Source organism: Calypte anna, chromosome 19, assembly GCF_003957555.1.
Source record: "Calypte anna isolate BGI_N300 chromosome 19, bCalAnn1_v1.p, whole genome shotgun sequence".
NCBI classification, from domain to species: Eukaryota; Metazoa; Chordata; class Aves; order Apodiformes; family Trochilidae; genus Calypte; species Calypte anna.
This window is the reverse complement of record NC_044264.1, coordinates 8070079-8096985: the sequence shown is the minus strand read 5'-3', so window position 1 is coordinate 8096985 and position 26907 is coordinate 8070079. Positions and strand designations below refer to the sequence as shown.

Genomic DNA, 26907 nt, shown 5'->3' with positions numbered 1-26907 from the left:
AGAGACACTGCAAGCCTGCCACAGGATAATCATGTTGACAGTGATAGGTGTAAGAGCCAAGGAACCATATTAATGAACACCGTGTTGCTGGATAATCATGACATTAGCATTATTGGATTAGAACATTTGCATAATTTGGGCACAAGCAGCTACCTGCACTCAGACATATGTTTACATGAATTTACATCCATTTGCATCCCAATGAAGCTTGTCCAACTGCACCTTCAGCAGCTTTCTGGGTGACAAGTCATGGCCATTGGCAGCTCAACACCAGGGACCACCTCCTGCTGTCAGGCACAAGCCCAGGCCACCCAGATGCCAACAACACAGCAATATTTTTCCTCCTCGGGGTCTTACAGAGGTTATACCTCAGCTGGGACAGGAATGTCCCTTGCAGGGGTCAGCAGCAACACAGCCTCAGCATTGGGGTCACCCAGGCTAAAACTCTCCCCTTCACTGTCCCCATGGACTCTTGCTGCCACTCAACAGCCCAGCTCCTGGGTAGTTTAATCCATCCTGCTCACAGCTGTGAAAAGAGTTCAATAAAACACTCCTAGAATGCTGCAAAGCTTGGGATTTAAGAAGCCAGTAAAGAGAAGCCAAAATGAACTCTTTTCTCTGCCTTCTTTTTTTTTTTTTAATAACATGATCTTTGATTCAATTGCTTGATTTTACAGCAAAGGGGAGAGAGATTCAATTACTTGATTCCTGATTTCTTAACACAGAAATATGGACTCTGCAACCATGGACCACAGAAAGGTGAAAAACTCTTCAAAGCTACACTGCAACAATTTGGTAGCAATGTCAGATTTACAGGGCTGTAAGAAATAAGCAGTTTCCACTCCTGGCCTCCTCAGCAGAACCTGCTTCAGCATTAAAGTGGTGCTGAAGCACAGAGGCCTGCAGCCCACCCACAAAATTATAGGGCCAGAGGCTTTCAGTGGGCAGCTGCCTGACTAAATGCCCCTAAGTGCTCTCTGAATGTAGAGCTGCATGAGGAGTTATTGAGTCCCTTCTCAGGGCCAGTAATTAGGAGTTAGGAGGGACCAGGAGGTTCAGACTCACTCCCCAGGCATCTCCAGCCCCAGAAATTGCTTCTGTGCTCCTACCAAACACTGACATGAAAAGAGGTTAAAAGTTTGGCCCCTTGGTGTCCAAACCATTTCCATCCAGACTCAGCACGAGCCTCCCCACCACTGAAAGCTTTGCAGATTATTCCAGTGGCTTTTCTCCAAGTGCTGGTCTGCAGGATGCAAAGAGCTCAACCCCAAAATGCCCATAGAATTAAACATGTCCAGATCTATCAACAGCAACAAGAGCAGAAAATTCTGTGGGAAGTTTACTGGGATTTTGTGAGCTGGAGCAGCCTTCTCTCCCCTTAGCTGTGGCAGTGACAATGCTGCCATGTAAATGAAAGAACTGCTCAGACAAGATCATCTGATATTTTCAGGGTCTGAACACTCCCATCTGCCTCATTTCTTGCCACTTCCTGCAGCTGAAGAAACTGGGAAGAAAGAAAGCATGAAGAAGCTGTTCTCCTGGGGGAAATACAGCCCTGGGGGACCAAAATGTGCTCCCAGGAGTCCCTGTCCCATCTCCCAGCTGCATCAGCCATGTCCTTGCCATCTGGGCTCACGGCATCTCCCCAGTGGAGCTGAGAGCAGCCCTGTCATTGCAGCAAGGTGAGGGAGGTGGCTTGTCCCTGCCCTGCATGGCTCCCACCCACCATCTCTGCCACCTGCATCCAACAGCTTCAAAGCCTGGCACCAAGCACATCTCTGCTCTAACCACCCAAGCTATTAAACTGGGACATTTTAAGACATTCTAAAAATCATGTCAAGATCCTCAGCTTGAAGGCAGCTCAGAAGTTCTATGCACTTTGATAAACTTCTCTCTCTTATATTAAACAGAGTGGGTTGTATTTCACTCCAAAGCAGTGCTCAGTTCCTACATCTGGAACCTTTTGGACTCACAAAGCATACAAGAAGTAGAAACAAACCTGGCAGAAGGGTGAGAGAGGCTCAACAGGAGCAGAGAGGTAGGATTTCTGGCTGAAAAAGTCCTGCTTGGAGGAAGAACATGTCTGCACATGATTGTGTCATTAGGCACCCGTGCCAACTGCTAATGCCTAATGACTCCCTGTCACAAGCAGTGAAGGCAGGAGCCCAACACGATGGCAACAGGAGAAGGGAATGTTCTGGTACACTTCTGCCAGGATATGGGCTCAGGCAGAGCCAGAGCACTTACATTATTTATGCCCATGTAGATGGGATGCTGAATCAAGGATGCTCAAGTGTTTGATCAGTGCAGGGCTGTCAGCGTTGCTCACAGCTGGAGACACCAGATAACAGGAGAAAATTAAACTCCTTTTCCTTCCACCCATCACCTCTCCAGTGGGCCTCTCTCAGAACAGAAAAAAGAAGGGAGGAAAGCCCAGTCATGTAGGTCTACAACCTCTAGCCCTGCACCTCCTCCTGCTCTGCTGAGCAAAAGCCCTTTCCCTGCCTTTTCCACCCACCAGTGTCTCACCCACTTCCCTGGTACCTGTGTGGGACTGAGGTGTGCTGCAGAAATCTCATTTCTGATTCCTGAGCACTTCCCTCCCTACAGAGGCAACGGAATGGACTGCATCTGATTTCCTTGCCTTTCCAAACCCCCTTTCCCTATCTTTGAGGAACAGATGCACCCATTCATAACCACGTAAAGGAAAACGTGTGTTTGTGTCTGACTGCAGTGCAGCTGGTAAAGCACAGGAGGGAAAATTATGTTTTGTGTGAATACAGAAATTATCTGCACTGATCTTATTAAACTTGACTGGCAAACCCGACAGGGAAAGAAAACATGAAAAAGAAAGGCATTGTTTGGGCTGTAGCATCACCATTGTTTATTCTTTCCAACCACTCTATCATCCTAATCCCACTGTCTCCCACAGTGACAGGTCAGCAGCAGGGAGCTGCTAAACAGCACGATGCTGAGGCTGCCAGGATGAATCCAGCAGGACACAAACCCAGCCAGGCAATGCCTGGGTGAGCACAGCACCTCTGGACACCTCCCCTGGAACTCCCAGGCAGGTTCAGGCCCAGCATCCAATAACTCAAACCCATGAGCAGTGTTACAAAGATTCCTATTTCAGTGATCCCAATTAGAATCACAGAATCATCAGAAAAGACCTCTAAGATTACTGAGTCTAAATCAGAGCACTGGAATGCACAGAGGTGACAGATAAACAAAGCCTCAGGAGCCCCCAGAACCAAATCCTGGCAGAAATATTAATCACTAGGATGAAAACCCCACAGCAGAGCTGTGCAAAAGGGGACAAAAGGTTCCTCTGGGCCTTAAGGATTGTCCCCTGCACTGGACCAGGGTGTGGGGATCTGTGCAGCACTGGGAGCAATGCAGAGAAGCACAAATATAGGCAAGCCTCATCTTCAACCTCCTGGAGGTTGTTTAAACCCCCTTGGTTTGTATCCCAGCCACGTGGCCACGTCCTGTGCAGCAAACCAAGCTTGTCCTCCCTCCCCACCAATGCAGCAAAGAAGAAAACCCCTCTCAAAAATCTCCATGTGGTGAGTGACCTCTGTGCTCCAGGAGGACAGGGACCAAAAAACATGATTAAATACATGAACTCCCCTGCAAAATACTGTGTTGAAATGGCTTTGCAATCCCTTAGGCCTTAGATGCAGAGATATCCATGAATGTAGAAGGTTCAGGCAGGAGGGTGAGGGCAGCTCCTCCTGGCTGAAGGGGTATAAGATTAGCCCAGGTGAAAACAGTTAATTCCTCACACTACAAACAACACAGCAACTCTGGCAAGTACAGAAAAAAAAAAATCACAAGGTGGCAATTCAAACAGAACACAAATCACCTGCTATCAAAACAGGGAAAATTTGGCAAGTTTCCTACTTAGCACCTACTACATCAAGGCTGCTCATGCTGCTAATTAAAAAGGTACCTCCCAGACACAGCCAAAGATTTATATCCCTGGTTTGCATTTCCTGGTTTATTTTTTCTGTCCTCCAAGGCACTATTTTAATGGTCATGGTGTGATTGCTTGGAGGAGTTTAATTTTGTGTGAGTGTCATTTGAAGATAAAGGTCTGTCCTGTCAGCAGCTTGACAATTGCTCACCCAGGGCCCACATCCTGCTCTGTGCTCTCCTGCAGTGGGCTCAGCTGTTCACTGAGATTTTTCTTGGTCTCTTGAGCTTGGCTTCACCAGTAGAAAAAAAACAAACAACTCTGGGCTCAGCCACTCTCAGTGATCCAGCTGCTGTCCACACTAAGGGGCCAGGTATCTATCAGACTGGGACTCCTGGAGGTGAATGAGGCTCAGAAGTATCTGAAATATTTGGCATTACAAAGCAGCTCAGCCTGGAAAAATAAGGACCTGCCTTGGAGAGGTGAACTCTCCAACCAGCTCCCAAATCCAGCCCCAAAAACTGAGCCCAAGAAGCAGCTGCTCCAGGGCAGCTCCAATGTGTGAGGGGTTGCTTCAGCAGCATGGGACAGGACAGCCAGAGGGCAGGTGTGTAATTGCAAATAATTAACAGCATCCACAGTTCAGGGGTAATTGCTCAGAGCTACCTCTGAAAGCAGAAATCAGTTATGCTGAGGAAGGAGATGGTGTCTCTGCTGGCACCCCTTGTCCTGATAAGGCCCCAAAAGCAGCAAATCTACAGCCCCAGATAATAATTACTCACAGTGCTTAGGCTGGGAGAAGCATTCATGAGAAAGGGAGGTGGTGCTGCCTGTTTGCTGCATTTGGTCAGGGAAAGCACCTGGAAGGAAACAGAGCACAGCTGAGAAAGGGCTCAGAGTGTCACTGTTGCTGTTAAACTGCTATAGTCCACAACAAAAACACTTTGGAAACAGAATCCATCCCTCCTGGCAAAATATGAACACATTATGTAGAGCCACTCATTGCAGAGAAGGAAAACAAGAGCAGTAATCCCTCCAAGACTTTACAAACAGAATCCAGTGCCAGACAGAAATCAGTGGAAGGAAGATGAAACGTAAGGGATGCCTCCAGACAAACCCAGAGATCCTCAGTGTGGACAGCCCTCCACCTCAAAGGGATTTGAAAGGGTGAAGCTCCCAAGCACTGACCACAGCAGCACCCTTAGGTGCTGCACAGGCATCTCCAGGGTGTGCTGGGCAGCAGGACACAGGTCTGCTACACCAGACCTGGGGCAGGGCTGGCTCCTTTCATGTTTTGCTATGAAGATAATGAGAAGAAATGTTTCTGCAGGGACAGAGGTGCCAGGCAGGGGTGCACAAGGGTCCCCAGCATGCAGCACAGGTCACACAGAGAGCTCCTCCTCTCGTGCCTCTCAAGCACTGCAGACATTTCTAGCACTGCCTGAATATACTGCTAATAAGTGGCAGTGGTCAGGAAGGAATCTGAATGAGCAGCTCAAGATACAAGTTTTCCACAAGATGCTCACCTGTCACTTGTCATCTTGCACCTGCTGAAAGTCTCATTATTTGATTGCAGCATCAGCCTGTAAAAAAAAAATTCTTCCCTGAATGGTCCTCCAAGCACAGCCACCTGAGGAGACAAGGTGTTACAATCAGAGGAGCAGACTCCAGTGTGGAGAGGATGGGAGAGGTGGCAGGAAGAAATGGGAGAAGTGGGCTGGTGAGACAGGGCTGTCCCCAAGCTTCCAGTTTCCCTGGAAGGAAACATCTTCTGGGAGGGATGGGGAGGAGAAGAGCAACTGATGCTAAGTTTTGTTTTAAATATAAACTTCAGCCATCTGCAGAGATTATCTGCCATTTTGTGTCACTGTCCCATGCACTGATGGCCAGAAAGACATTGTCTGAACACCAGCTCATAGCCCTGTTTGCTTCAGCTATGCAGAACTACAGAGAAAGCATCCTTGTTCCCCCCAAATTAAACAAAACAAAAAAAGCAAACATAGAAACTTGGCAGTTTGTGGCCACTGTTTTTGACTGGGGAGATCCCACAGCTGACTTTCCCAACATATTGGTTGTTGTCATGGCAAGTGGAAGGGGGGAGGAACACAAGAGGTGGTTAGTCCTTGACACACTCCAGCCTTGGACTAATGGCAGCTCCCCAGCAAAACAATCCCAACAGCAATTACTGAGGTGCTTTTAAAATGGGAAAAGCAAAAACAGATTAAAAAGCCATTTAAAACCTTGAAGCTGAATGCTGAGTGGGAGGGACCACAGAGCATCCCTGGGCTGCACAGGAATAATGCAGAGATGCTCCTCTGGAAGCAAAGCTAAATGGATCCTGACTGTCAAACTGGAGTGAGCAAAAAGCCCTGGGAGACCAGGGGGCCAGAATGAGACTCAGTGCTGCTTTATACTCAGTGGTTACAACAAGGAGCATCTTCCACGAAGGGCTGAGGAGCAGATCTGTACCCCCTGCCAGCACAAAGAGGAGCCAAAGAGGAGCAAGACAAAAGGAGATATGCAAGTGCAGAATTCAATCATGTTCCAGCCCTGTGAATCACCATTCCATGGCCTGGATTGTTTTCTTTCCTTGCTGGAGCCAGCCCAAGGATTTGGAGAGTATCTGCAACCTGGGAATGGAAAAGAACTTTTTTACTGTTTCAAGCAAGGCAAGGAGTTGTTACTGAGCCAAACCTTTATTGTTTTCCATAGTAAAACACTACATAAAAGTTGCACGGGATGGAGACAAGAACAACAAAATAATAAAAGAAACACAAACAACCAGAGCAGATGGAGCTGGATTCACTGAGCTTTTCTTGCTCACCTTAAGCCAATGAAAAAGGCAGTTGGCTGGTACAGGTTTCAGATCAGATGCCAACTGCAGCTACAAACACAACCAAGAAAGACATAACAAAGAGAAAAGTGGTTTTTACAGAAAATATGTGCAGAGAGCTGTAGATGTTCCTCTGTCACTTTCATAGGTGGGAGATGACATTCTCCAGGGTTAGACCCTTCCCTGTACCCAGGAGAAATCTTCCCATAGATGGCTGCATGGTTCTGGGTGGAACCAGAACCACTCAGGTGGAATTACTCCATGGAGGTAAAATATAGAGGTAAAAAAAAGAAATGTTTCCAGTCTTACTGGTAAAAGATCAGTCTCAGATTTACCTCAGAAAGTGTTTCATAAATCCTGGCCTCAGTTAAAATCAAAATCATGCCTCAAAGCAGCACTCCAAGCCAGCAAGGGTCACCAAGTTCCTGTGCAGATCTGGCAACTCCACGGTGTGGGAAATGGCCCTGAGGAGTGAGGGTGTGGGGTGAAAACACCAGTGACCTCTCTAGACCCCCCAGAAATGAAGCACAAGAAACTCTTTCCAAGATTTTGATGATAAACTAACAGGTTTAAAGGAAGCTGAGACCATTTTTAAGTGTCCTTTTCCTTCTTCAAAAGCATTACCAGAGGCTGTGTGAGGCACTGCAGGAATGAGAGGGAGAGCAAGAGAGCATCTGCAGGACTGCCAAAAGCTCCAGGGCAAGAGAGGTCCTCCCTGGTGACAAAACACTTATGAAATGGAAGACCCTACAGCTCTCAGAAAAAGCAACAAAACTTCAGCTTGCAATCCACCCAAGGCTGACTTTTGGATTTGCTTTTTCTGAATATAATTTTGGCATTATGCCCTCAGAGATGCAGCTGGTTGAGTCTCAACAGCCAGGTTTAAGCAACACAGAGCATCCCTCTGTGGAGAACAATCTCATCCCTTGTTCTCTTCAGCACCCACGTTGTGAAGCCCACAGGCAGGGGTTTCTCTTTCTGCCACCTCAAACAGCCCACATCACCCAAAGGTTCTGGGTTTGTTTTTTAAAAGGCAGAAAGGGATCATGGAGGAAGAGCTGGGAGGATTTTCTCAGCAACCTGCCATAGCAGGTGAGCTGGAACAGCAGGAAGGTTCTCTGCTGGACCATGTTCAATTAGCAAGAAAAGTCAAGGATTGATTTCTGATCTCCTGTTACAATGTTCCAGCACCCAGTCTCATTTATCTTCATACTGCAGCCATTTGTAAGAGCATATACTACATGTGCACAAAGCACCCAGTAGCAAAGGAGAAGAGAACAAAAGAGTAATAACCAAGGGGAGAGGCTGACATTAACAGGCACAAATTGCCTTTAAATGCACTATTTCAGAGGGAACTTTCTGGAATCTTTTATTTCTTCAGCAAAAAAGACAGGTCAGATCTAAAGCATTTACTAAAAACCCACAGACTCCTTCTTGTCTTGTGTGAGTTTTGTTCAGGCCTTCAAAGAATTAATTGCTCTAGAAATGTCAGGTAATTTGATTTTTCTCATCTGTCAGAGCTTAGAGGGAAATTGTCCATCCCAGAGAATCAGCAGGACTGGGACGTGCAGTTTTCTACAGCCTGACTCATGATGACACCATCCCAGCCAGCCAGATGCTGAAGACTTGCAGGAAAAAGGTAAAACAAAAGCCCTTGCTGATGCAAGAGCTTACAAGACGTACATGTGGGAGGAGAATATGCAGAGCTTAACAAGATTAAGTAGTTTAAAAGCTTTTATCCAATTTGGGTATGCACAGGCAGCCAGCTGGGCCATGGGCTGATGGGTATGGACCTGCAGGAAACCCACCCTGCCCATGAGCCCAGTGTCAAAGCATCACCCTCACCACAGGAAACACAGCCAGGAGGACTGAAAAATTCATAGCAAACTTCCTTGAGTGTTTCCATACCAAGTGAAGCATCTCCCTGAGCAGAGAGAGACCTCAGTGGAGGGAAAAAGGAGCACAACTTGCTGATCAGGATGCTCCCACCAAACTCACCCCAACTCAGTGATGTCAAAACACACAAGGGGTGACTCCCTGGGCATGTGGAAGCCAAGTGCAAACTGGAGCCCTGGGCTCACCCATGAGGTTCACAGAGGGAAATTCACCCCTGGGCAGACAAAGAGTAGAAGGGCTGTGGTCTCCTCAGAGCCCATTTCAGGGACATAGGGGTGAATTTCCCTCTCTCCTGAAGATTGCAAAGTCAGGACTGCCAGGCCAGGAGCTGAACCCTGGGCTGGGCTTGGCAAGACAGAACAGCAATGAGCAGCACACGTTTCTGCAGCTCCAATGAGAACTTTGGATGTGCCTTTCCACAAACCCAATAGACAGCACTGTACCCCTCTCCAAGCAGCACCCCAAAGTGTGTGTCAGTCAGCAGAAGGGGAAACCAGACCAAACCAGTGAGGCAGGGAGGACGAGCAGATGTTTTTTCTTAGGTGCCACTGTGTTGCTAATGCCTGTATAAAGTTGGCATCAGAAAGTCACCACTGGCAGCAGTTGTTGTCTGGAGTGAGGTCCTACAGGAGTGGGCAAAGGGTGAGTGTTGGATCCAGGCAATGCAATTCCATCTTCACCTCCATCAGCATCGTGTTCTGGTGTGGATGCACCGTTTGCCTTCAAAATATATAAAGACAAAAGTGTTGTTTGGAAAGGAGTGAAGCAGAGAGACTCGGAAAAAGTTATTTTACATTTGCTTTTCCACGCTCAGCACCTTTTTAAGAGCTTCCTAAAAATAATAAGGAAGAGAACGTCTGTGCATCATTACTCTGCACTATGTCAGCAGTCAAGGCCCATTAAGCTTTATTAAAGAAAGAAAAGACAGAGGAAAGAAATTGGCAAAGAAGGAGAAAGGAGCTGTGCTGCTAGAACTGATCCTCTAGGACACGCTTCCCTCAAAGGACCAACTCAGACAGCAAGTCAAGCCTCAGCCCTGAGGGTTCCAGACCAGGTCCTGCCAGCACTGAAGGGACACAAATTACACTGACTCCTGGAGAAAGGAAAGGGAATTTTTCCAGTTGCTGTGTTCATGGAAAAGCTCAAGGCACTGGGGGTCCTTCAGACTCCTCCCACCAGCTACTGGCTGATGTCCTAGTTGAAAGATAACCAAGCCATAAAACCTCTCCATGTGTTTACAAAGACTCCACAATCCAGACTTTTAACCTCTGTATTACTGACTTGCCATGCTCTTTCCTTCATGCTTTGTTTTGGAAGACTGCATCAACTATTGCCCTCTGTGCTTTGTGCAAAATGCTGAATAGAAAGTTGGAAGGGAGGAGTAAAGGCATTGCAAAGGACAGAGAATAACTCTAAGGAGGTGGGGGCAGGAGGCCAGGCAGGCTGCTTGGTCAAAGACCTCTGCAATGTGAAAGAAGGCACAAAAATAGGAGTTTCATCTTCAGCAGCAGTCTTGTTTCCAGATATATTGAGAGAAAGAGGCAAGAGAATGAGTCTTTGTCATTCCTCTATTTTCAAGGAAGAAGTCTCCAATTTAAAACTCCATAAAGAATTATGGAAATTGTGAAAGCAATTTATTTTTTAGGTCTCTGAGCCTTTATTCACTTAACTTCAAGGCAGACTCAAAAGAGCTGAAGATGTTTTGGCTCTACCATTTGAGGAGGAAAATATTTTAATTCTTTAAAACATGGGAGGGTGCATATGCTGCTTCTGATTCCACCAAGGATGCAAACCTTAAATCATTTCCTAATACTGCTGCTCCCTGAAGACATATTTTATTTATAAATACAGCAGGACCATTTGGTGCTCTGCAGTACCAACGTGAAGAGGCAGAGACAGCTCAAAGCTTCTCAGCTACCAAAGTACAATTCAATTTTTTCACTTTGGGAAAGAAGAACAACTCCTTGGCAGCAGGAAACCTCAGTCCTGTGGCAGCAGCAGCAGCAAGCTTTGAGCACAGGGGGGCAAAGAGTGGGGGCCCCCAAAGATTATTGAGACAGAAGCTTGGAGAGGAGAGGCTGAATGTGGGTGAGGGTCTCTCCTCCTCATCTGACCCCTCCTTTCCTTCCTACCCTCCAGAGGAAGGATGAGCAGGGGGTGCTGGAAGCTACAGGCTGCTTGCCTGTAGCTCACAAGGATGAGGGAGTGAGTGGTCTGACAACATGTAAGCAACTTTCTAACAAAGCCCAGGCAGACAAAAAGTCACCTCCCCAAAGACTGCCAGGAATAAAACCATTAAAGAAATTACTACCCCATTCGGAGCCTAATTACTGTCAGGACAATTTTTTTTTTCCTATATGGAATGGAGTAGTTAGACCCACTGAAGCAAAATGTTACCTCCTCATCCTCCCTGAGGGAGCAAAGCAGAGATCTGAGAAACACAAGGGAAGGGAAAAAAAGAAGTTAATGCTTTAACTTCAAAGATGCCCTGAGAATTTCCTGCCATGTACATGATGCAGAATGCCTCTGCCTGGCTCATGTATTAGCAGCCTGCATATTTATGAGCAAAAGTTGATGCCTACCCCAGCCAGGGAGGCACTGAGCCACAGAGAGAGTGACAACACCTCATTTCTAAATCCAATCAGTTCCTGAACAACAGGGCATAAATCTCCTCAAATTAAGAGAGCTGGAAGCAGCATTTCCTGCCCATCTCTCAGCTCCAGGCCCTTTGCTCAGCTCTGTTCAGCCTCTCCCAGCATGACAGCTACAAAGCAAGCAACCTAAGGGAGGTATCCAGAAGCTGAAGCTTCAGCACCCTGGAAGAAAGATCCAGGCTGGACCTGCTGACTTCTGGAGCTCCTTCCAGCTGGGCTCACCCTGTGACTGCAAGCCAGAACATTTCTTGTACCCCAGCAGGGGCTTCCACCATTGCCTCAGCTCCCAGACTCAGCACCACCACTGTTTAATGTGGCTCTGTTGAACTGCCAGCTGCTGTATCACTGCAAGTATTGATGATTTAGACAACACAGTGGCACACACAGAGAGATGGGGAGTCTGTGATTTGCACTCAGACGTTTGCTACTCATTCATTAGCTTACCTGGTGGCTGTTTTTCTCAAAACTCCTCTTTTAAGTACAAATCAGAGCCTTCTCCAGCCCCACAGCCCATGCCAAGCTCACTCACTGTTCCCTACCAGCAAGCTGTTCAGGTGACCCACAAAAGACACCAAGGACACCATTAACTGGGACCCATCAAAGTAGAACTTGCTGATGATCTGAGGAGAAATGCCTTTAATTTACTTCCTGCAGCAGCCAGGTCCAAGCCCAAAGATGTTATCTCCATTAATAGCTCTCCATGAGCTAATGAAAACCACTGTAAGATAGTGATGATTTCTTTATGAAAAATGTCATAATTAAAAAACAGTGAGGATTTTGGTCTTTGTTAAGTGAGGCACCTCTTAACACAGCTGTACAGCCAGAATAAGGTGAGTCACCCCCCTAGCTGGGGGCAAGTCAGGGGAAAAAGAAAGATTGGGCTTCTTTCTGGTGTGCAAATTTCATCCTCTTTAGGATAAAACATTCTCCAGGACAACCAGTGCATGACCTTCCTCTTAACAGCTATCAGGTCAGAGTGGGCACCTCCAGGAACCAGAGCTTCAGAAGAACCAGCAGCATACCCTCAGAAAGTGATGCTTTTGAAAGGGTTTGAAAGTGGGCAGTAAAAAAATGATAAAAATAAAAAAATATATAAGTTGGCAGCCTTTCAACTCACCATTCTCTTCTGTAACTTTGGCTCATGGGCTGAGGTTGCCTAAATCCCAGTGCAGCTCTGACAATGACTCATTTTATGACAAATCCCAGGCTTCATTATCTGCCTCACCAAACCCCAGCCAGAGCTGGAGCAACACATTGGAATCCTACAAACTCTTCTTAATAGCTCCTTGTTTCTCCTTGGCTGCACAACCATGCTGTTGTCTTGGCCTTCAGGCTAAAAGAGCTAAGGACTATGAGAAGAGCTGCATTTGCAGCACCACTCTCTTAATGCCTTGTTCTGGGTGGGACATGGGATTTCAGGATGCTGAAGTGTTTTGCAAAGTCACACTTGAGACTGGAATTAGAGCAGAGGTGAGAAGGAGCGAAAAGAAAGTCACTGGTAGGACAACACCTGAGGTGCCAATATGAAGCAAAAATTGCTCCTGACACAGTGCTATAAAGTTGCAGAGCCTTTCAGAAAAGCTACAGCAAAAGGTTTTTGACAGTCTTGACACCCAGGATTTATCATCTCCACCACTCTCTAAAGAGACTGCAAGATCAGCCTCTGCTTCCTGACAAATTGTGGCATCCTGTCTGTAAAGCCCAGCACAGGAAGATGAAGCCCTGAGCTAAATGAAGAGGAGGAGAGGCACTGCCACCTACCCTGAGGCTCCCAGTGCTGTCATAATCCAGACTTCCAGAGCTTGTAAATCCCTCTGGACAGCAGGACACTTCCTAAGGGACTGGTTTTCCTCTTATTTTCTGCTCTTGCCAGGCTACAGCCTCCTGGATGCCTGATCTGCTGAAGACACCTGCTAGAGAGCAGCATGGAGCAGGAGGCCACACGTGTGGCTGATTCCTGAATCCGTACATAATGGATGGTGCTTGCCAGGAGTTCACTGCACAGATCACATCCTGGCAGCATCTCCCCAGCTGCTCTCACAGGAAAACAGACACCCACCCTGCTGCTCACACCCTGCAGGAGGCAGGACCACATCCCAAACACACCTGAGACAAAGCAAACTTCTTCTCCTTGCAGACACCTTCTGTGGAGTGTCCCAGCCTGCTGCTAATGCCAGCACAGGACAAGCTGGAGGAGGAGTCAGCTGCCCTGTCACCCCCTCTGACATCTTCTGTGCCCACACATCCTGGAGGAAGGGAGAAGCTGGGAGGCCATGGCAGCTCCCCAGCCAGGAGGATGCTTGGCTGGTGCCTGGTTCCCTGAGGTGACAATGACACTGAGAACCCAGCCTGCTGCCACCCTCCATCAGTTCCCAAGCCTGTCCTTGCTGAATGCAGCCACCACCACCCCCTCCAGAACCTGATGCAGAACCCTCCTGCAGAACCCTCCTGCTGCTGCACACACCACCTCTGAGCAAGGCAGCTCCTCCAGCAACAAGCCTGGGAATTGAATGACCCCAGATGTAATAAAGATCTTTACAGATATTCTCTAGTCAGCCAACCTAGCTTAAACTTTTCCTTAGCAGAACTCTCTCGACAGTTCAGGGACTATTTTAACTGGGCTCATGAGATTACTACATTTTTCACTCTTTTTAAAAATATATGTCCATGCTACCTGTCAGTTTTAGCTCTCCTCTGCCTACCATGGGGAGATCTCACTGCAGAGCATTGACCCCTTGTGCTGAGCTTTGCATACAGGATTTTTTAGCAGGAAAAAGACATTTTCTGCCTGTAAGATGTAGTTTGCAGTGTCATGGTCAGGCAGCAGTTAGCTCCAACAGCTGGCAGGACAGCTATAAAGAGATAAGGGCTGTACAAACACACTGTCCAGGTGTGCAACCATCCAGACTTCAGCAGAAAAAGCACCCAAGAAGTCACCCCCACTCTCCACAACAACCCGAGCCAACACACAAGGGGAATCAGCTTTCTAATGCCAACAGGGGCTTAAAATAAACCACCCAGTCCGGGGCAGCATGATAATCCCGAGAGAGGACAAACACAGCAGAAGTGTCACACATCTGATTTGCTTTGGCACGAACTAAAATGGGAGCAAAACTGCAAATCTCTGGAACTTGAGAATGGAGCAAAGAAACAATTTCATGCCGGCTCTTTCTGGAGGGAAGGGTGGGGAGGGATGGGCTGGGGGGGAGCTGCCATTCTGTGTTGCACCAAAGGATAAATCTGCTCTCTCTAATCCAATTTACGCCTCAGCATGGAGGGCACAAAAGAAGCCGAGGAACAAAAGGAGTGGCGGTTCCCAGGGCGGCAGGAGCCTCCCGGGGGAGCAGCGCTAAACGGTAACATTTGCATCTCTTTCAGATCAGATGTGATAGCAGCCTCTGCTCTGAGAGTCACTAAATTGTTCCAAGATGGTTGAGAGGTAAAAAGTATCTATTTTTTAGCACTGCGGAGTTCTGGGATGAGCCGTGTTTGGCTTTAAGAGCCGTCTAAATATTAGGAAAAGATTTCTTTAGTCTCCTAAAGCTGCTGGGCTTCTGCTTTGCTTCAGTGAAAGCTCAGTCTGAGCTCTGCATGGTGGACAGGAGCCCCAGGTCTTTGCAAGGGGGACAGGCCGAGGCTAGGGCTGCTCTGGGAGGTGACTATAGGCACCTCCCTCCCAGATGATTATTTATGTTGCTGAATAGATTCTGCATGCTGGGAAGAAGGAAGGAGTGAGCTGTAACGCTGTGACAGCATCTGCCAGGAGAAAAGCAGCAGGGAAAGGTGCTCCAGGGCTGCAGCTTTGCCAGGTGTGCCTCTGAGCAAACTGTGCTTCAAGGGGAGTAAGCCCCAAATGCATGGATCTGTCCAGACAGGAGGTTCAGCTTACCAGAGGCTCTGGTGCCAACATCACTGTCACACCCGTCGGCCGACCGGTCCCTCTCGGTGGTCCTCAGGGCATCCCCCTGCTCCCTGCCCAAGCTGCTCCCTGAAAGGGCAGGAGAGTGGGTGCTCCCCAGTCCCCTGCCCACGGCCTGGCTGGGTTCCCTGATGGGTGCTGTTGGGACACAACAGAAAAGCACCCTCAGGAGCAGAGTCACCACTCAGTTCCCGCTCTCTGCTCCTAAAATGGTGATGCCAGGGTTATAAAGCCAGAAGTGAGGAGGCTGGATGGGAAAGTCCTGCCAGGTGGGTCAGGAGCAGCTCCCAACTGCAAGGACAGCCCCTGGAAGGCTGCAGACAATGGAGTGACTCTCCACCAGCTTGACCATTGCTACTATTCCAGTAAGAAAGGACCAGATCCTCACCTGGCACAGCTAAAGCTAATGGGCTGCATTGGAGCAGGGCAGGCGAGTGGCTAAGCCAAACCCCACGGCATCAAGAGCCAAACATTCCAGCACTTTACACTTCCCACCCTCCAGCCATGAGGAACAGCAACTCCTCACCCAGTCCTGCTCTGTGCTTGCTGCCTTGTGAGCCTTTTGAGCCCGCAGGGAAGGGTTTGTCATCCAGGCTGGAGGAGCTGAACTCGGAGTCGCTCTCACTGTCGCTAGAAACCACTGCAGAGAAGATCAGGGGGAGAAGAGTGACAGAGTTATTCACAGTGTTCATAACACTTATCAAAGAGGGTGCCAGATGGATCCAAATAAAAACAGAACAAATGCTGACTCGCCAGTCACGTTCTCCCTCTCCAAAAGGAGCCCTACCTGCGGTTCCCCTACAGCTGTTCCCTCTTCCTCTCAAACATCATCCACTTCTACTTTTTACAAATGATTTATGACTACACCACACACACTGCAGTGGTGCCAGCACCTCAAGCAGATGCACACACCTCCCAAATCTGACTGAGACATGGGGACCCCCCCTCCCTGTACCACACTTTGCTGCCCACAGCTCCCTACTGCAAAGCTGAGAGCTCTGTGGTGTGGCTGGCCCAAGAGTTGGGCTCTGTTCTGCTGACCCCCCCTGCCAGCACACCAGTGAGCCCCCTCCTCAGGCCATTCACCATCTCCCACCCCCAAAGGGCTGGGCTGGGTACGAGGATGCTTCCAGCCCAGTGGCAGGTTGAGGGGTCCCAGCTCCATCATAAGAGCACCCACATTTGAGTGACATGGGGAGAGAGAGGCTCCTCTGAGCTGCACTGCAAGAGCAGCAGGGCTTCTGTGAAGGCTCAGGGATCGATGAGGAAAACACCAGATAAATACTGAGCATAAAAAGCCTGCAGTGATTACAGGAAGCACCAGCTCATTGTCCATTCATCAGACACCCATCCCCAGAACTGGATTACCCCTATGCCCCAAGGCTGAATATGCAAGGATTGCTCCCCTGCTCCCACACTGTTCCCCTCCTTTTAGGACTTCTTTTTTCCTCTCCCTGAATTCTGGCCCTATTCCTCCTGCTTTCCACCCTCCATAGTTTCCAGAAGAGCTGAAGGAGCCTCGTTTTGCCAGACATAACTTCCCAAGTTGGCAGCTTGCTTCCACTTTTCCATGCAATTGTGCAAGTTCCTCTCCTGCTTAGACCAGTGTAAAAGATACCTTGACTTCCAGCTGCACTGGGTAAAATGAGAAAGGTGTTTTTCCATCTCCCGGGTTTTTGTTATGGCCTGATCTCAGAACAGAAATCATGGGTCTGAGGAGGAAGGTTAGGGGAAAATAACTCTTGTTTGAGGGATTGCACCTCCAGCATTACTCCATCAGACCAAGGCAGGAAGCAGCTCTCCTGGCAGCTCAGGAGACATTTCCAAGAGTGGGTCACAAAACCCAGAGGAAAGCACAATATTGCCTCATGTGGGACACAGATCAGGCAATGCTGCAACCTGCAGCCTCTGCTGGAGAAAAAACAAGCCCCAACTACTTCTTTCTATTCATCAGAATGTACTTATAAGCTGACATCTGTCTGAGAAATAAGTTCTCTGTTCTGCAGAACAAACCCAAAGCTGGGAGAGGTGGGGGACTATTTATAAATACTGTCAGTAGCAACTCAGACATCCCAGGCTCTTTGCTACAAAATCCAAACCTCAGCTCCAAGTACCATTCTGACCACCCCACTGCCCAACTTGCTCAGCACATACACTCCTGTCCCACTTGGGCATCATCATTTTTTTGCCTCCTAGATTCATAAAACCCATTGCTTTAGCTCCTTCCTCCATTTAGAAATGCTGGAAGTCAGGATTTATTTGGAAAAAGCCCCAGTGAATCACTGGAGGTGACTTTAGCTGCCTTCCCTTCTGCCATTCAGCAGTTCAGAAATGACCCAGCACAAGAGGGGGAAAATATTAATGACACAAAAAGGCATCTGCACCACAGGAGCAGCCCTGCCTGCTCTCATTTTCTCTGCTGCCAATAAGTGTGTGTTTTACCCACTGCACCAATGTTTCCCTCTTTAAGGTAATTTTTCTCCCAAAGCTCCCAGACCTTCTGCTGGCACTTTCCACAGCCCAGAAGTCGTAAATCTGGTGTTCCAGCAGTTGATGATATATCAGTAACAGTCGTTGGACAGCTGTACTTTCAGAGAAGGTAACAGATTTATCCCTCTCCATCTCATTAAAAAAAAAAAGCCCATAAAAAATATATGCTGAGATAAAACCTGCAAGAAAAGTAATATCCCCTCAGGGAACGGGCCAGAACCCCCAAGGCAGCTGCTGGAGCCTGTGAACCCTCTAATACATGGTTCAGCCTCTGAGGTACAGCAGCTTCGTGGCACAGAGAGCCAAAGGGAGAAACCCACAGCTCCCCTGCAGCACCCTCTGCAGAACATGAGCCCCAGGGAGCATGAAGACCAACAGTTCTGGGTCACTGGGGGTGGGAGGGGTGGGGATGAAGATGGTTTTTTACACCCAAAGTGTCTCACAGAGTGCAGTTCCTATGCTAGATCAAGCCCAGCACTGCCCAGAGTTGCAGGGACATCTCCAAGGAAAGGACCAGATCAAACTTCTCTCCCCTTCAGAAACAGCACGTGCAGCTTTGGCACTTAAACAAACTTGTGGAGAATTTGGATGACCCCTTGATGGCCTGCAAAGCATTTGCTGTGCCCAAACACCCTCCTCACTGCTCCATCACTCAGGGATTTGGCCTCCAGCACACAGACACAGGACAAACCCCCTTTGTCCCCCTGCCCAGCTGCTGCTTCTGAGAGCAGCACAGCATTGCCTGGCAAGAGGACAGAAACACACTGCAAGGAGAGAAACCACCAGTGACCAAGCAGAGCAGCAGGCAGCCCTCTTGCCAAACAGGGCAATAGCTCAGGGATCAAACTTCTTTTTTTTCCAAGCAGATTTTACATTTTTTTCTGCAGAACTCAAGAGTTCAGGGGAAGGAAAGCCCTGCTGCTTATTGCTCCCCACCCCCTGGTGGCCTCCATCCCGCCTGACCCAGTGTAGAAACCCACCCACATTCCACCACATGGAGAAGAGCTGCTCCCCAGCACAAGAAATATTACTGCTATTCTCCTCATGATAATACATTTGTGCCTTAACTAATAGCAGGGTTCCCATGGCAACTGCTTGTTTATTACAGGAAAACTAAAAGCAACAGCAAATCCCAGTGTCAGCGAGCACGCGAGAAATAATGGGTGTGTAAAAATAAAACTATTTCCTGGTGGGTTTGGTTTTTCTTCCAAGAGGCACATTCCTGCTGTCCCTCAGTCCCACTGCCTTCCCAACCTCCTGCAGCAGGAGCTGTAGAAATGGCTGGTACCAGGATCTGGTACCCTGACCCCCTTCTTTTTGGGGAAAAAGGGACACTTGAGGTTTGCCCTGTCCCAGCTAAAAGGCAGCTCCTGGCATGGAGGATGCTGATGGAATAACCCTGGCTCCTCTCTCCCAGAGGCTGTGCTGGTCCCACCTGAGCTGAATCCCTAAGGAGGGGAGAGAAGGCTCCTCTGGTGCCTGGGCAGTGGGGAGAGATAAAGGACCCACTGACAGCAGCCTTTCAGAGTCAGGCACATTAAATGTCAGAGCTGCTTCAGGTTGGCAGTATCACAGCTACATCATCTCCATGGGGGAAGGGGACACTGCACATGTCAGAGGTTTCAGGTGACAAACAGAAGCCCCAGCACTGGGAGGTGAAAAAGGATTAAATGAAGGGGTGAGAGGTACAAGCTCCCAGCTTCAGAGATGAATTACAGCCTGCAGTGCCCACTGAAAGCTGTCCAGGGGACAGGCAGCCTAACAGAGAAGGCCATCAAGGAGAGAAAGCACCAGAAAACAAAACTATAAATTTTTAGAATCCAACTCATAAAATAGCAGCCAGCCAAAAATCTTACTGAAGGCCACTTTGCTTTCCCTCACCTGTTCCTTTCCTGCTTCTGCTGGTATTTAAGGGGAGGTCTTTTCCCAAAACAAAACCCACAAACAAGCTGAACTAAAAAGCAGGCTGGGTCTGGGATCTGCATATTTGACTCATAAAGTTTGCTGTACTGTGTGTACAGAAAGTACCTCATCATCAATCAGTTCATTTGTTAAGACAACTCTTTCCAAGCATGTCCTTGAGGGGAAGCACAACCATCTATTGTTGATCTCATTTGTCATTAATTACAAAAGTTACAGTAGAGCTGGGAGTGCTTTCCTAGCTGGGCCCTGAAGAGAAGGTTTGTAAACTTAATTCTCCTGAGTCTTCTTCATTAAAAGACTCTTTCCCCCTGCACTACTGATAAGATTTATCTTTACATGAAAGAGTGGATGCTGCTGGTACACTGATGAGGTCTTCTCCATTTGAGGGGATGTGATAGCAAAAGACAGGGGAGGAAGAAAGGCCAGACAGTTCTGCTAATCCACACCAGAAAGAAATGAAGAAAAATCAAAGCAGACTGGCAGCAGCTCTAAGTCTGCAGCATCCATCCGCTGCTGTGCTAATGACCCTGAGTGCTCAGCTCCTCAATGCCAAGCTGCTGCTTCCCCCCAGCTGGCTTTGGGCTCAGCACTGGAGTGGGTGTATGAGCAACAACAGGGTGGGCAGATGGAAGAGAGCAAGGAAAAAAATCCCTGCAAGGCAGCCCTGTTAATGGGATCTGACACGGCAGCAATTCAAGATGCCACATGTGATACAATGATCTACTTCAATCAAGGTCTCCCTCAAAGAACAGAGATAGGAGTGCTGAAGCTAATAAATCAGGTTTCTCAGTGTTCCAGCCCTGCACAGGGTGAAGTTAATCAACAGCTTCACTGAGACACATCTTAAAGAACAACCCAGCCCTGAGGTCTCTGTGCTGCAAACCTCAGCCTCCTCCCCGAGGCTGATCCCTCCTTTGATCATCTCACCTGCTGAGGGGGTCAGGCACAAAGGACACAGCTCACTCCTACCCACTGACTGTAAGAGCATCCCTGCCCACACATTCTCCTCCCCTCTCCCTGCTTTCTTCTGGACAAGGAGCAGACAACCAACCTTTTCCCCTGGCCCAGGTGAAGGATCTGCTGGTCCTGCTGTCCTCAGGCTCCAGTAGAGCTGTCTCGCTCTGCCAGGGCTGTGGGGGCAGCTCACTGGCTTTGCTGCTGCTCTTCAAAGGTGGGATGTATTTGGGCAGCCCTTTGTAGAACCATGCACCAGACCTCTTCCAAACCTGTGGGGAGATGGAGACACCTTAAACCCAGGTTTTTTACAGCAAAAGAGCACAACCAGCACCAAACAAGCCCCCACACCAAGCTCAGCTCCCTCTGAGCTACCTTGACCAGACCTGTGTTACCTTCCAGCTCCCAGAGTCCACCAGTTCCCCGGAGCAGTGCAACTACCACAGCATCCCAAATCTCTCCCCCCACACCCACCAGCTCGGCTTCACCTCCATCCACCTTCCACCACCAAAAAGCACAAATCTGAATGAGCAACAGGCACAGACTGAAGGAGGAGCAGAAGGTGATTGTACAAGCCATGGAACTTCTTGAATTCTCCAAGTCAAGATCAGATGCTTTTCTGATGCTGTGTTTGAGTCCAACACATGTTCCCAAGCTTACTACAGGACACTGATACACACTTACAGGATGAAATTCCCTGCACTAAGCAGTTCAGACTCTACATCTATTGCTTTCCCCTGTTGGGAATCCACAAAAAAAAAAGCTTCCTGGAAGGAGCAGGAATATGCCAGGGGTGACACCAGCCCCAAGCACGTGCTCTGCTTAAGAGTAAAACAAGTCTTGCACAAGTCTTGCAGCAAGTCCTGACAACTCTCTCAGTCCATTCTAGGTCCTTCAGTCTGGGTCACTTCTGAGAGAGGGGCTGGGGGCTGCAGGTGGCAATGCCAGGACAGCAGGAACACTGTGTCCTGTGGTACCAAATGGCACAACCTCAGTGTTCATTTCACAGAGCAATTCAGGTGAAGCCAAAGCATCCAAGGAGTGTGCTTGAAAACCCCAGAACAAGAAGAGTGGCACTCAAGCTGAACTTGAAGCAGGAAAGGGACTGTGAGCACCAAACTGTAGTATCTCCTGTAAGAACATCCTCTGCTCTCTAGTTTAGTTTTAATGCAGCTTATGATGAAGGAGCGTTATTAAGTATATTTAATAGAAAGCCTACTGTGAGCTAGAGGAAGGGAAAAGGATGGCAGCTCAGACAAGGAGAAATGGCCTCTAAAAAGCTAATTCATTTGTGCCTTCCAGCAGTCTAATATTGAGCTAATGAGACAGCCAGGGCAAAAATAAATTAACATAGCAAAAATACCATGTTCTAATTCATGCAGAGGGGTAGAAACCTTACACTTCTGCTCAGAGTCAGGGAGATCAATGTTTCTACTCCGAAGCATTCTGCATATAGTACCAACATGATGCCAATGGGTGCAACTGCAGATACCCCTAATTACAGCAATTTGCACTTAGGGCTTAATCAAAGCAGAGAGCAGTCATGACACCTGGCACTCATGAGAAGTTCTTCTCATGCAGACCCAAAAAGCAGGACACCACCATCACACAGATAGGAGGAAATTACTCAGCAGGTTGCCCAGCTCCTAGTCCAGAGCCACCAACACAGAGAGCTACAATTTCTGTACTTGAGGTCTTGAGAGCCAAGTGAAGGCAATCTGAATTCAGAGGCCACCCTGGGAACATGCTTTTTGAAAGAAAAGCACCCAGCAGAGCATCACTGTGACCAAGCACCCACAGCAGTTACTGTGAAAGTGCAAGAGCAAAGCTCACGTGCACCATGGCAGGATCTAGAAACAAGGAGATGAGAGCACACTGCAATTATACCAACATTTTCCTGCCCAGCAGGATGGTCAGGCTGCCATCCAACTAAAAGCTGGGAAGACTGTTCCTCAAGAGGAGAGAAGATTGCAAGTTCCTCTACAGAGGGGGTCTTGGCAGGCAGGACACTTCAGCTCTTTCAACAGCATGCAAACAGCCAAAATGGTGAATGGTCAAGGCACAAACTGAAACAGCTCCTTCTGTTAGGCATGTAGGGACTGCACAGCATTTGGTACAGCTTGTACAACAGCATTAATCAGTGAGGCACAGAGACTCTGGAGGAATGGGCTCTGCTATCCCTGCAAAAGGAAAAACTGGGAAACACAGCAAGAGTTTTAAATCTGGGACAGACATCTCTACCTAGAGCTTACCCCATCACAACTCAGGTAAACATACACAGGATCTGCAGGCTGGACAACCCCTGTTCTCCTTTGTCCAGGAGGTTTTGGGCACAGGCAGCGCACAGCAGGCAGAGCAGGGACTGCTGGGGACATGGGGTTTGTACCCCAACCAGCACCGTGCCTTGAGGAGAGCATGTTGTCCATCCCCTGCTGCACAATGGGAAGCTGGGGCACACGTAGCTTCCCTGCACAAACTGCCAGGGAAGAAGCATCCCTTTCTTACAGTCATTCCCTGAACAGACTTTGCAACATCTGTAATTTAATTTGAAGCACTGAAGAGACCCATTATCTTCAGGAGAACTCCAATTTAGGCACACCATAAAACTCATCAGACACAGCAAGGATTGCTGTAAGAAAAGGCTGCTCACCCCCAGGTTTTTCACTACCCCAAAGCAAGTCCAGTTATAGAAAGAGTTAACAGGATAACACAGCTACCTCTGATGTGGTAATGCTAGTATAAAATTGATTCTCTGCATACATATTCACTTTAAATTGGTGCATCTAATAGAGCCCAGTCTCATTACAGCAGACTGAACTTGTTTTGAAATCGGCTCTAAAATATCTGTAGCAAGATGCTCTCCCCTATAATAATTTAGTACCTCTGCTCCAAAATGATCACAGTTCATGTTCTGTCCTAAAGCTGGGCACACAAGTTGGTTTTTGCACCCATGCATCAAAATAAATCAATGCTGCTGACTGCTATTGATGGCAGCTTCATCGATCGCAAAGAAGTGGCCTGACAGCAAAGTTCTTGTTTGATTTTAAATTAATAAATCTATAACAGCACTTCAAGAATACAAGTCCTGTTTATTACCAGGAGTTTGTTCTTTCCAAGGAGTGGAGAATTTGGCTCCCTCCAGTCCTGCTGGCACATAAGGTGAAGTTCTGCCTCCGGGCAGCTCGAGTTTGACTGGAGCTGCAATTTCATCAGCAAGAGGGAGAGCCAGCCCCTGCCAGTTTCCTGCAGCAACCTGATTTTTTATCATCCCTTGCTCTGAGTGCTTGGCAGAAGGGAGGAAGATCTGCATCAGATCCCAGATCAGGACAAGATGGCCCCGTGTGGGGCTCAGGCCACACCACAGGTCACCAGCTGCAGTTGCCCCCAGCACACAAACCAGGCCAGGCAAACACAACCAAAATCCACACCACCTATTGCCTGCCTTCCAACTCCTGCCCTTCTCACCTCAACTACCCTAAAGCAAAGTGTGTGGGAAACTCTAAGAGATGAACTACACCAGCAACAGACTCTTCTTGTTATTACTTCCAACCAATTTAAGGGCTATGGCCATGACAACTCCAGAGAGCTCAATGCCTTTCATAACCCTGATAATATTCCTATTAAAGTTGCATCAAGCTATCATTACAGCAACAGGATGAGCCAGTCAAAAGCAGATGTGTGTTTTCATCTGGCACATTACAGCTGGTAGATGGGACCTAGCAGAGAATCACTGGGCCCTGGTTAAAAGCATGTTACTGCTCAAACTTCTCCTTCCTCTTTCTGTGAACACAGAAGTGACAGAACAAACTCCTCAACAAAGAAATCATTAGGCCCTGCTGATGAAGGGACAGGATTACTGCTGAATCACAAAATGGTTCTGGTTGGAAAAGACCTTTAAGATCATCAAGTCCAACTACTAACCCATTTGTACCGAGTCCAGTGCTAAACCACATCCCTAGGCACCACATCTACAGCTTTTAAACACCTCCAGGGATGGTGATGATCCAACCACCACCATGAGCAACCTGGGAATGAACCATAACAAACATCTGCAGCCTCCCAGAGTTCCCTTCACCCAGGCAAAAGTGCCCTGAGCAGCTTAGAAAGGGTCTCAGCTGGAAAGCCACGTTTTGCTCTCCCACCTACTGACTGTAACTGTTCTCCTGCAGTCCCCTGGGCTGGGTGAGAGGCAAAAAAAGCTCCCTTCAGCTTCCCATGCTGACACCAGCATTATTGGCTCAACCCCCCAGCAGCTGACAGGCAGGGGAGGAGGTTTTTGTGGGCTCCAATGCTTAATGGAGACAAAGGCACCTGCAAACACAAGCACCCTGGGAGGACCTGGTTGCTCTTGCCCTCCTGCAGCACATGCCCACACACTCCCTGGGTCCCAGCTCTCCACCAAAGGCTCTGGCAGGCTGCAAACCACTGGCAAGGAGAAAGAGCAAACTCTCCTCAGCTTCGTTATTTGCATTCATCTGCTTTTCCATAACACAGAGATTTCCAATTACATTATTTACAGCAATCTGGTGTCAACTCCCACATTCAGCGCTCGAGGATGAGGAAAATTAAAAGGCAGTGAAACTGCTGTTCAGAGCTTTGTTTCTGGAATAGCAAAATCCATTGCACCTCTGACCCCAACGTTTCTCAAGCTGCCATGGCTGCCAGTGTTCAACCATTTATCATCCCCCTCTCAATCAAGTCTCTTTTTTTTTTTTTCCCCATGGCTCTATTCTAGAGGACACTATTTTGAGTCTAACCACTTGCTACCGCCCCTCAAAATAATATGGCAGGCTATTCATGAGTTCTTTGAATTGCAAACAGGTGCACATCACTTTGATTCAATCCAGAGTCACCCAAAATAAACACTCCCCTCCATCAGGATGATATTTTGCCAAGAAATCATCATGCCAGACAGGAATAGCCCTGGGCTACAGTGGTTTATAATGTTCAAAAGGGTGTGAGTGTATATATGAAAAGGGAAACCCTGGGGGCAAAAAGGGGGGAGACTTTTTTTTCCTCCAGTGCAGTCATCTTCTTCCTCTGCATGGGTTATTGTGCTGAACCAAGAAATGCAGCCAGCCATGAAAATGCTGTTTAGCTAAGGAGAAGTGCAGAGGGGGCAAATTAAAACTTTAACAGGTCCCTGAGAGCTGACACTCTCTGTCATATTCAATGGAGTTTAAAAAAAGCTGTCTCTTCCCCCCCCACCCTACTTAAGCTGTTTTCATTATCACTACAATTTTGGATGTGTCAATTCAAATGTAAATGTGCATGAACACTTCCAAGAGGGTTTTAATTACAATGATAGCATTGCCAATTATGTGTATATATATATTTTAAAAATATATATATATATAATGGTAATTCAGGAAGGTGCTTTGCAGAACCTGGTGGTAACTGTCAAAACAAGGTTGTGCAGAAAGTCTAGAGGCTGGCCAGGGATTTGACAAAACACAGCAGGTCCCATTTCTCCTTCAGGCCAGGAGGTGACAGGCAGACTTGGGCCACACACGACTAATTCAGCAGAGCAATTGCTGCCCAAGCTGTTACCAAGCTTGTGTTTTGTGCCAGAGGCCTGGCAGGAGGGAATCATTCCAACAGTACACATGCCCACTGCAGCTCCTCCCAGGCAAGCTTTGCTCCTCTGACAGCAGCTGCTGGAGGATCTGCTCCCTTTCTGCTCTGCATCCTCATTCCTCTGGGTGCCCCACTGCTTCACTGCCCAGTTAGCAAACAGGTTCCCTGTAAACTCATGGCCAGTGTTTGCTGCAGTCAGGAATGAGATCCCCTGATCATGCCATGGGAATCCACACGTGTGGAGAGACAGGACTGCCCCAAGGAGGATCAGCCCTTCAGGTTCCAGAAAGATTTGCAAGATGCAAAGCCAAGAGAGGCAATGCAGCACATGGAGGAGGAGGGAAGAAGGAAGGGAGATCCTTGCCCTCAGAAGGGAATGTGAGCTTGAATGACTTTGCTTCTACCTTTGCTTGCAGGAACAATAAAATATGATCCACACCTGCTTTAATTCCACTGCTCTCAGAAGACATTGCAAAGGCAAACATCCACAGAATCCTGGAAGGACACAAGGGGTTTTTTGATAGATGCCTCTGCAAACCACTGGGACAAGCAGCAGCTCCAACAGTTCAGGTCTGGCCTAAAGCAGAGGAGGTGTCTTATCCCAGGGAGAATGATGCACCTGTGACACAGGAGTGCCTGCTGGTCCTTGGGGATGTTCTCTTTGCCAGTAGCAATATCAAAGCTCTGGAAGGTCCTGGCCTTGTCAGGACACTGCACTTTCCTCCCAGCACTTCTCTGACACTTT

General features: G+C 48.1%; 1 protein-coding gene across 4 annotated transcripts in view; it reads right to left on the bottom strand.

Annotated features, from left to right (window-relative positions):
• Positions 1–405: 405 nt before the first annotated feature.
• The window catches only part of RPH3AL (rabphilin 3A like (without C2 domains)), a 44661-nt gene continuing 18159 nt past the window's right edge, over positions 406–26907 (bottom strand). Inside the window, exons 6-11 of one of the 4 annotated variants that reach the window (XR_003988364.1) lie at positions 20683–20857; positions 15745–15858; positions 15189–15356; positions 7641–9365; positions 2380–2386; positions 406–416 (exon numbers count right to left, since the gene is read on the bottom strand). Coding sequence is in view for 2 of the 4 variants with exons in the window: in XM_030462465.1 (XP_030318325.1) it covers positions 5479–5546; positions 15189–15356; positions 15745–15858; positions 20683–20857 (525 nt within the window). In the remaining 2 variants the exon portion in view is untranslated. Of the gene's footprint in view, positions 417–2379; positions 2387–4709; positions 4777–5442; positions 5547–6609; positions 9366–15188; positions 15357–15744; positions 15859–20682; positions 20858–26907 lie in introns of those variants that run through there. The other 3 variants (XM_030462465.1, XR_003988365.1, XM_008492354.2) reach the window with 3 other exon arrangements.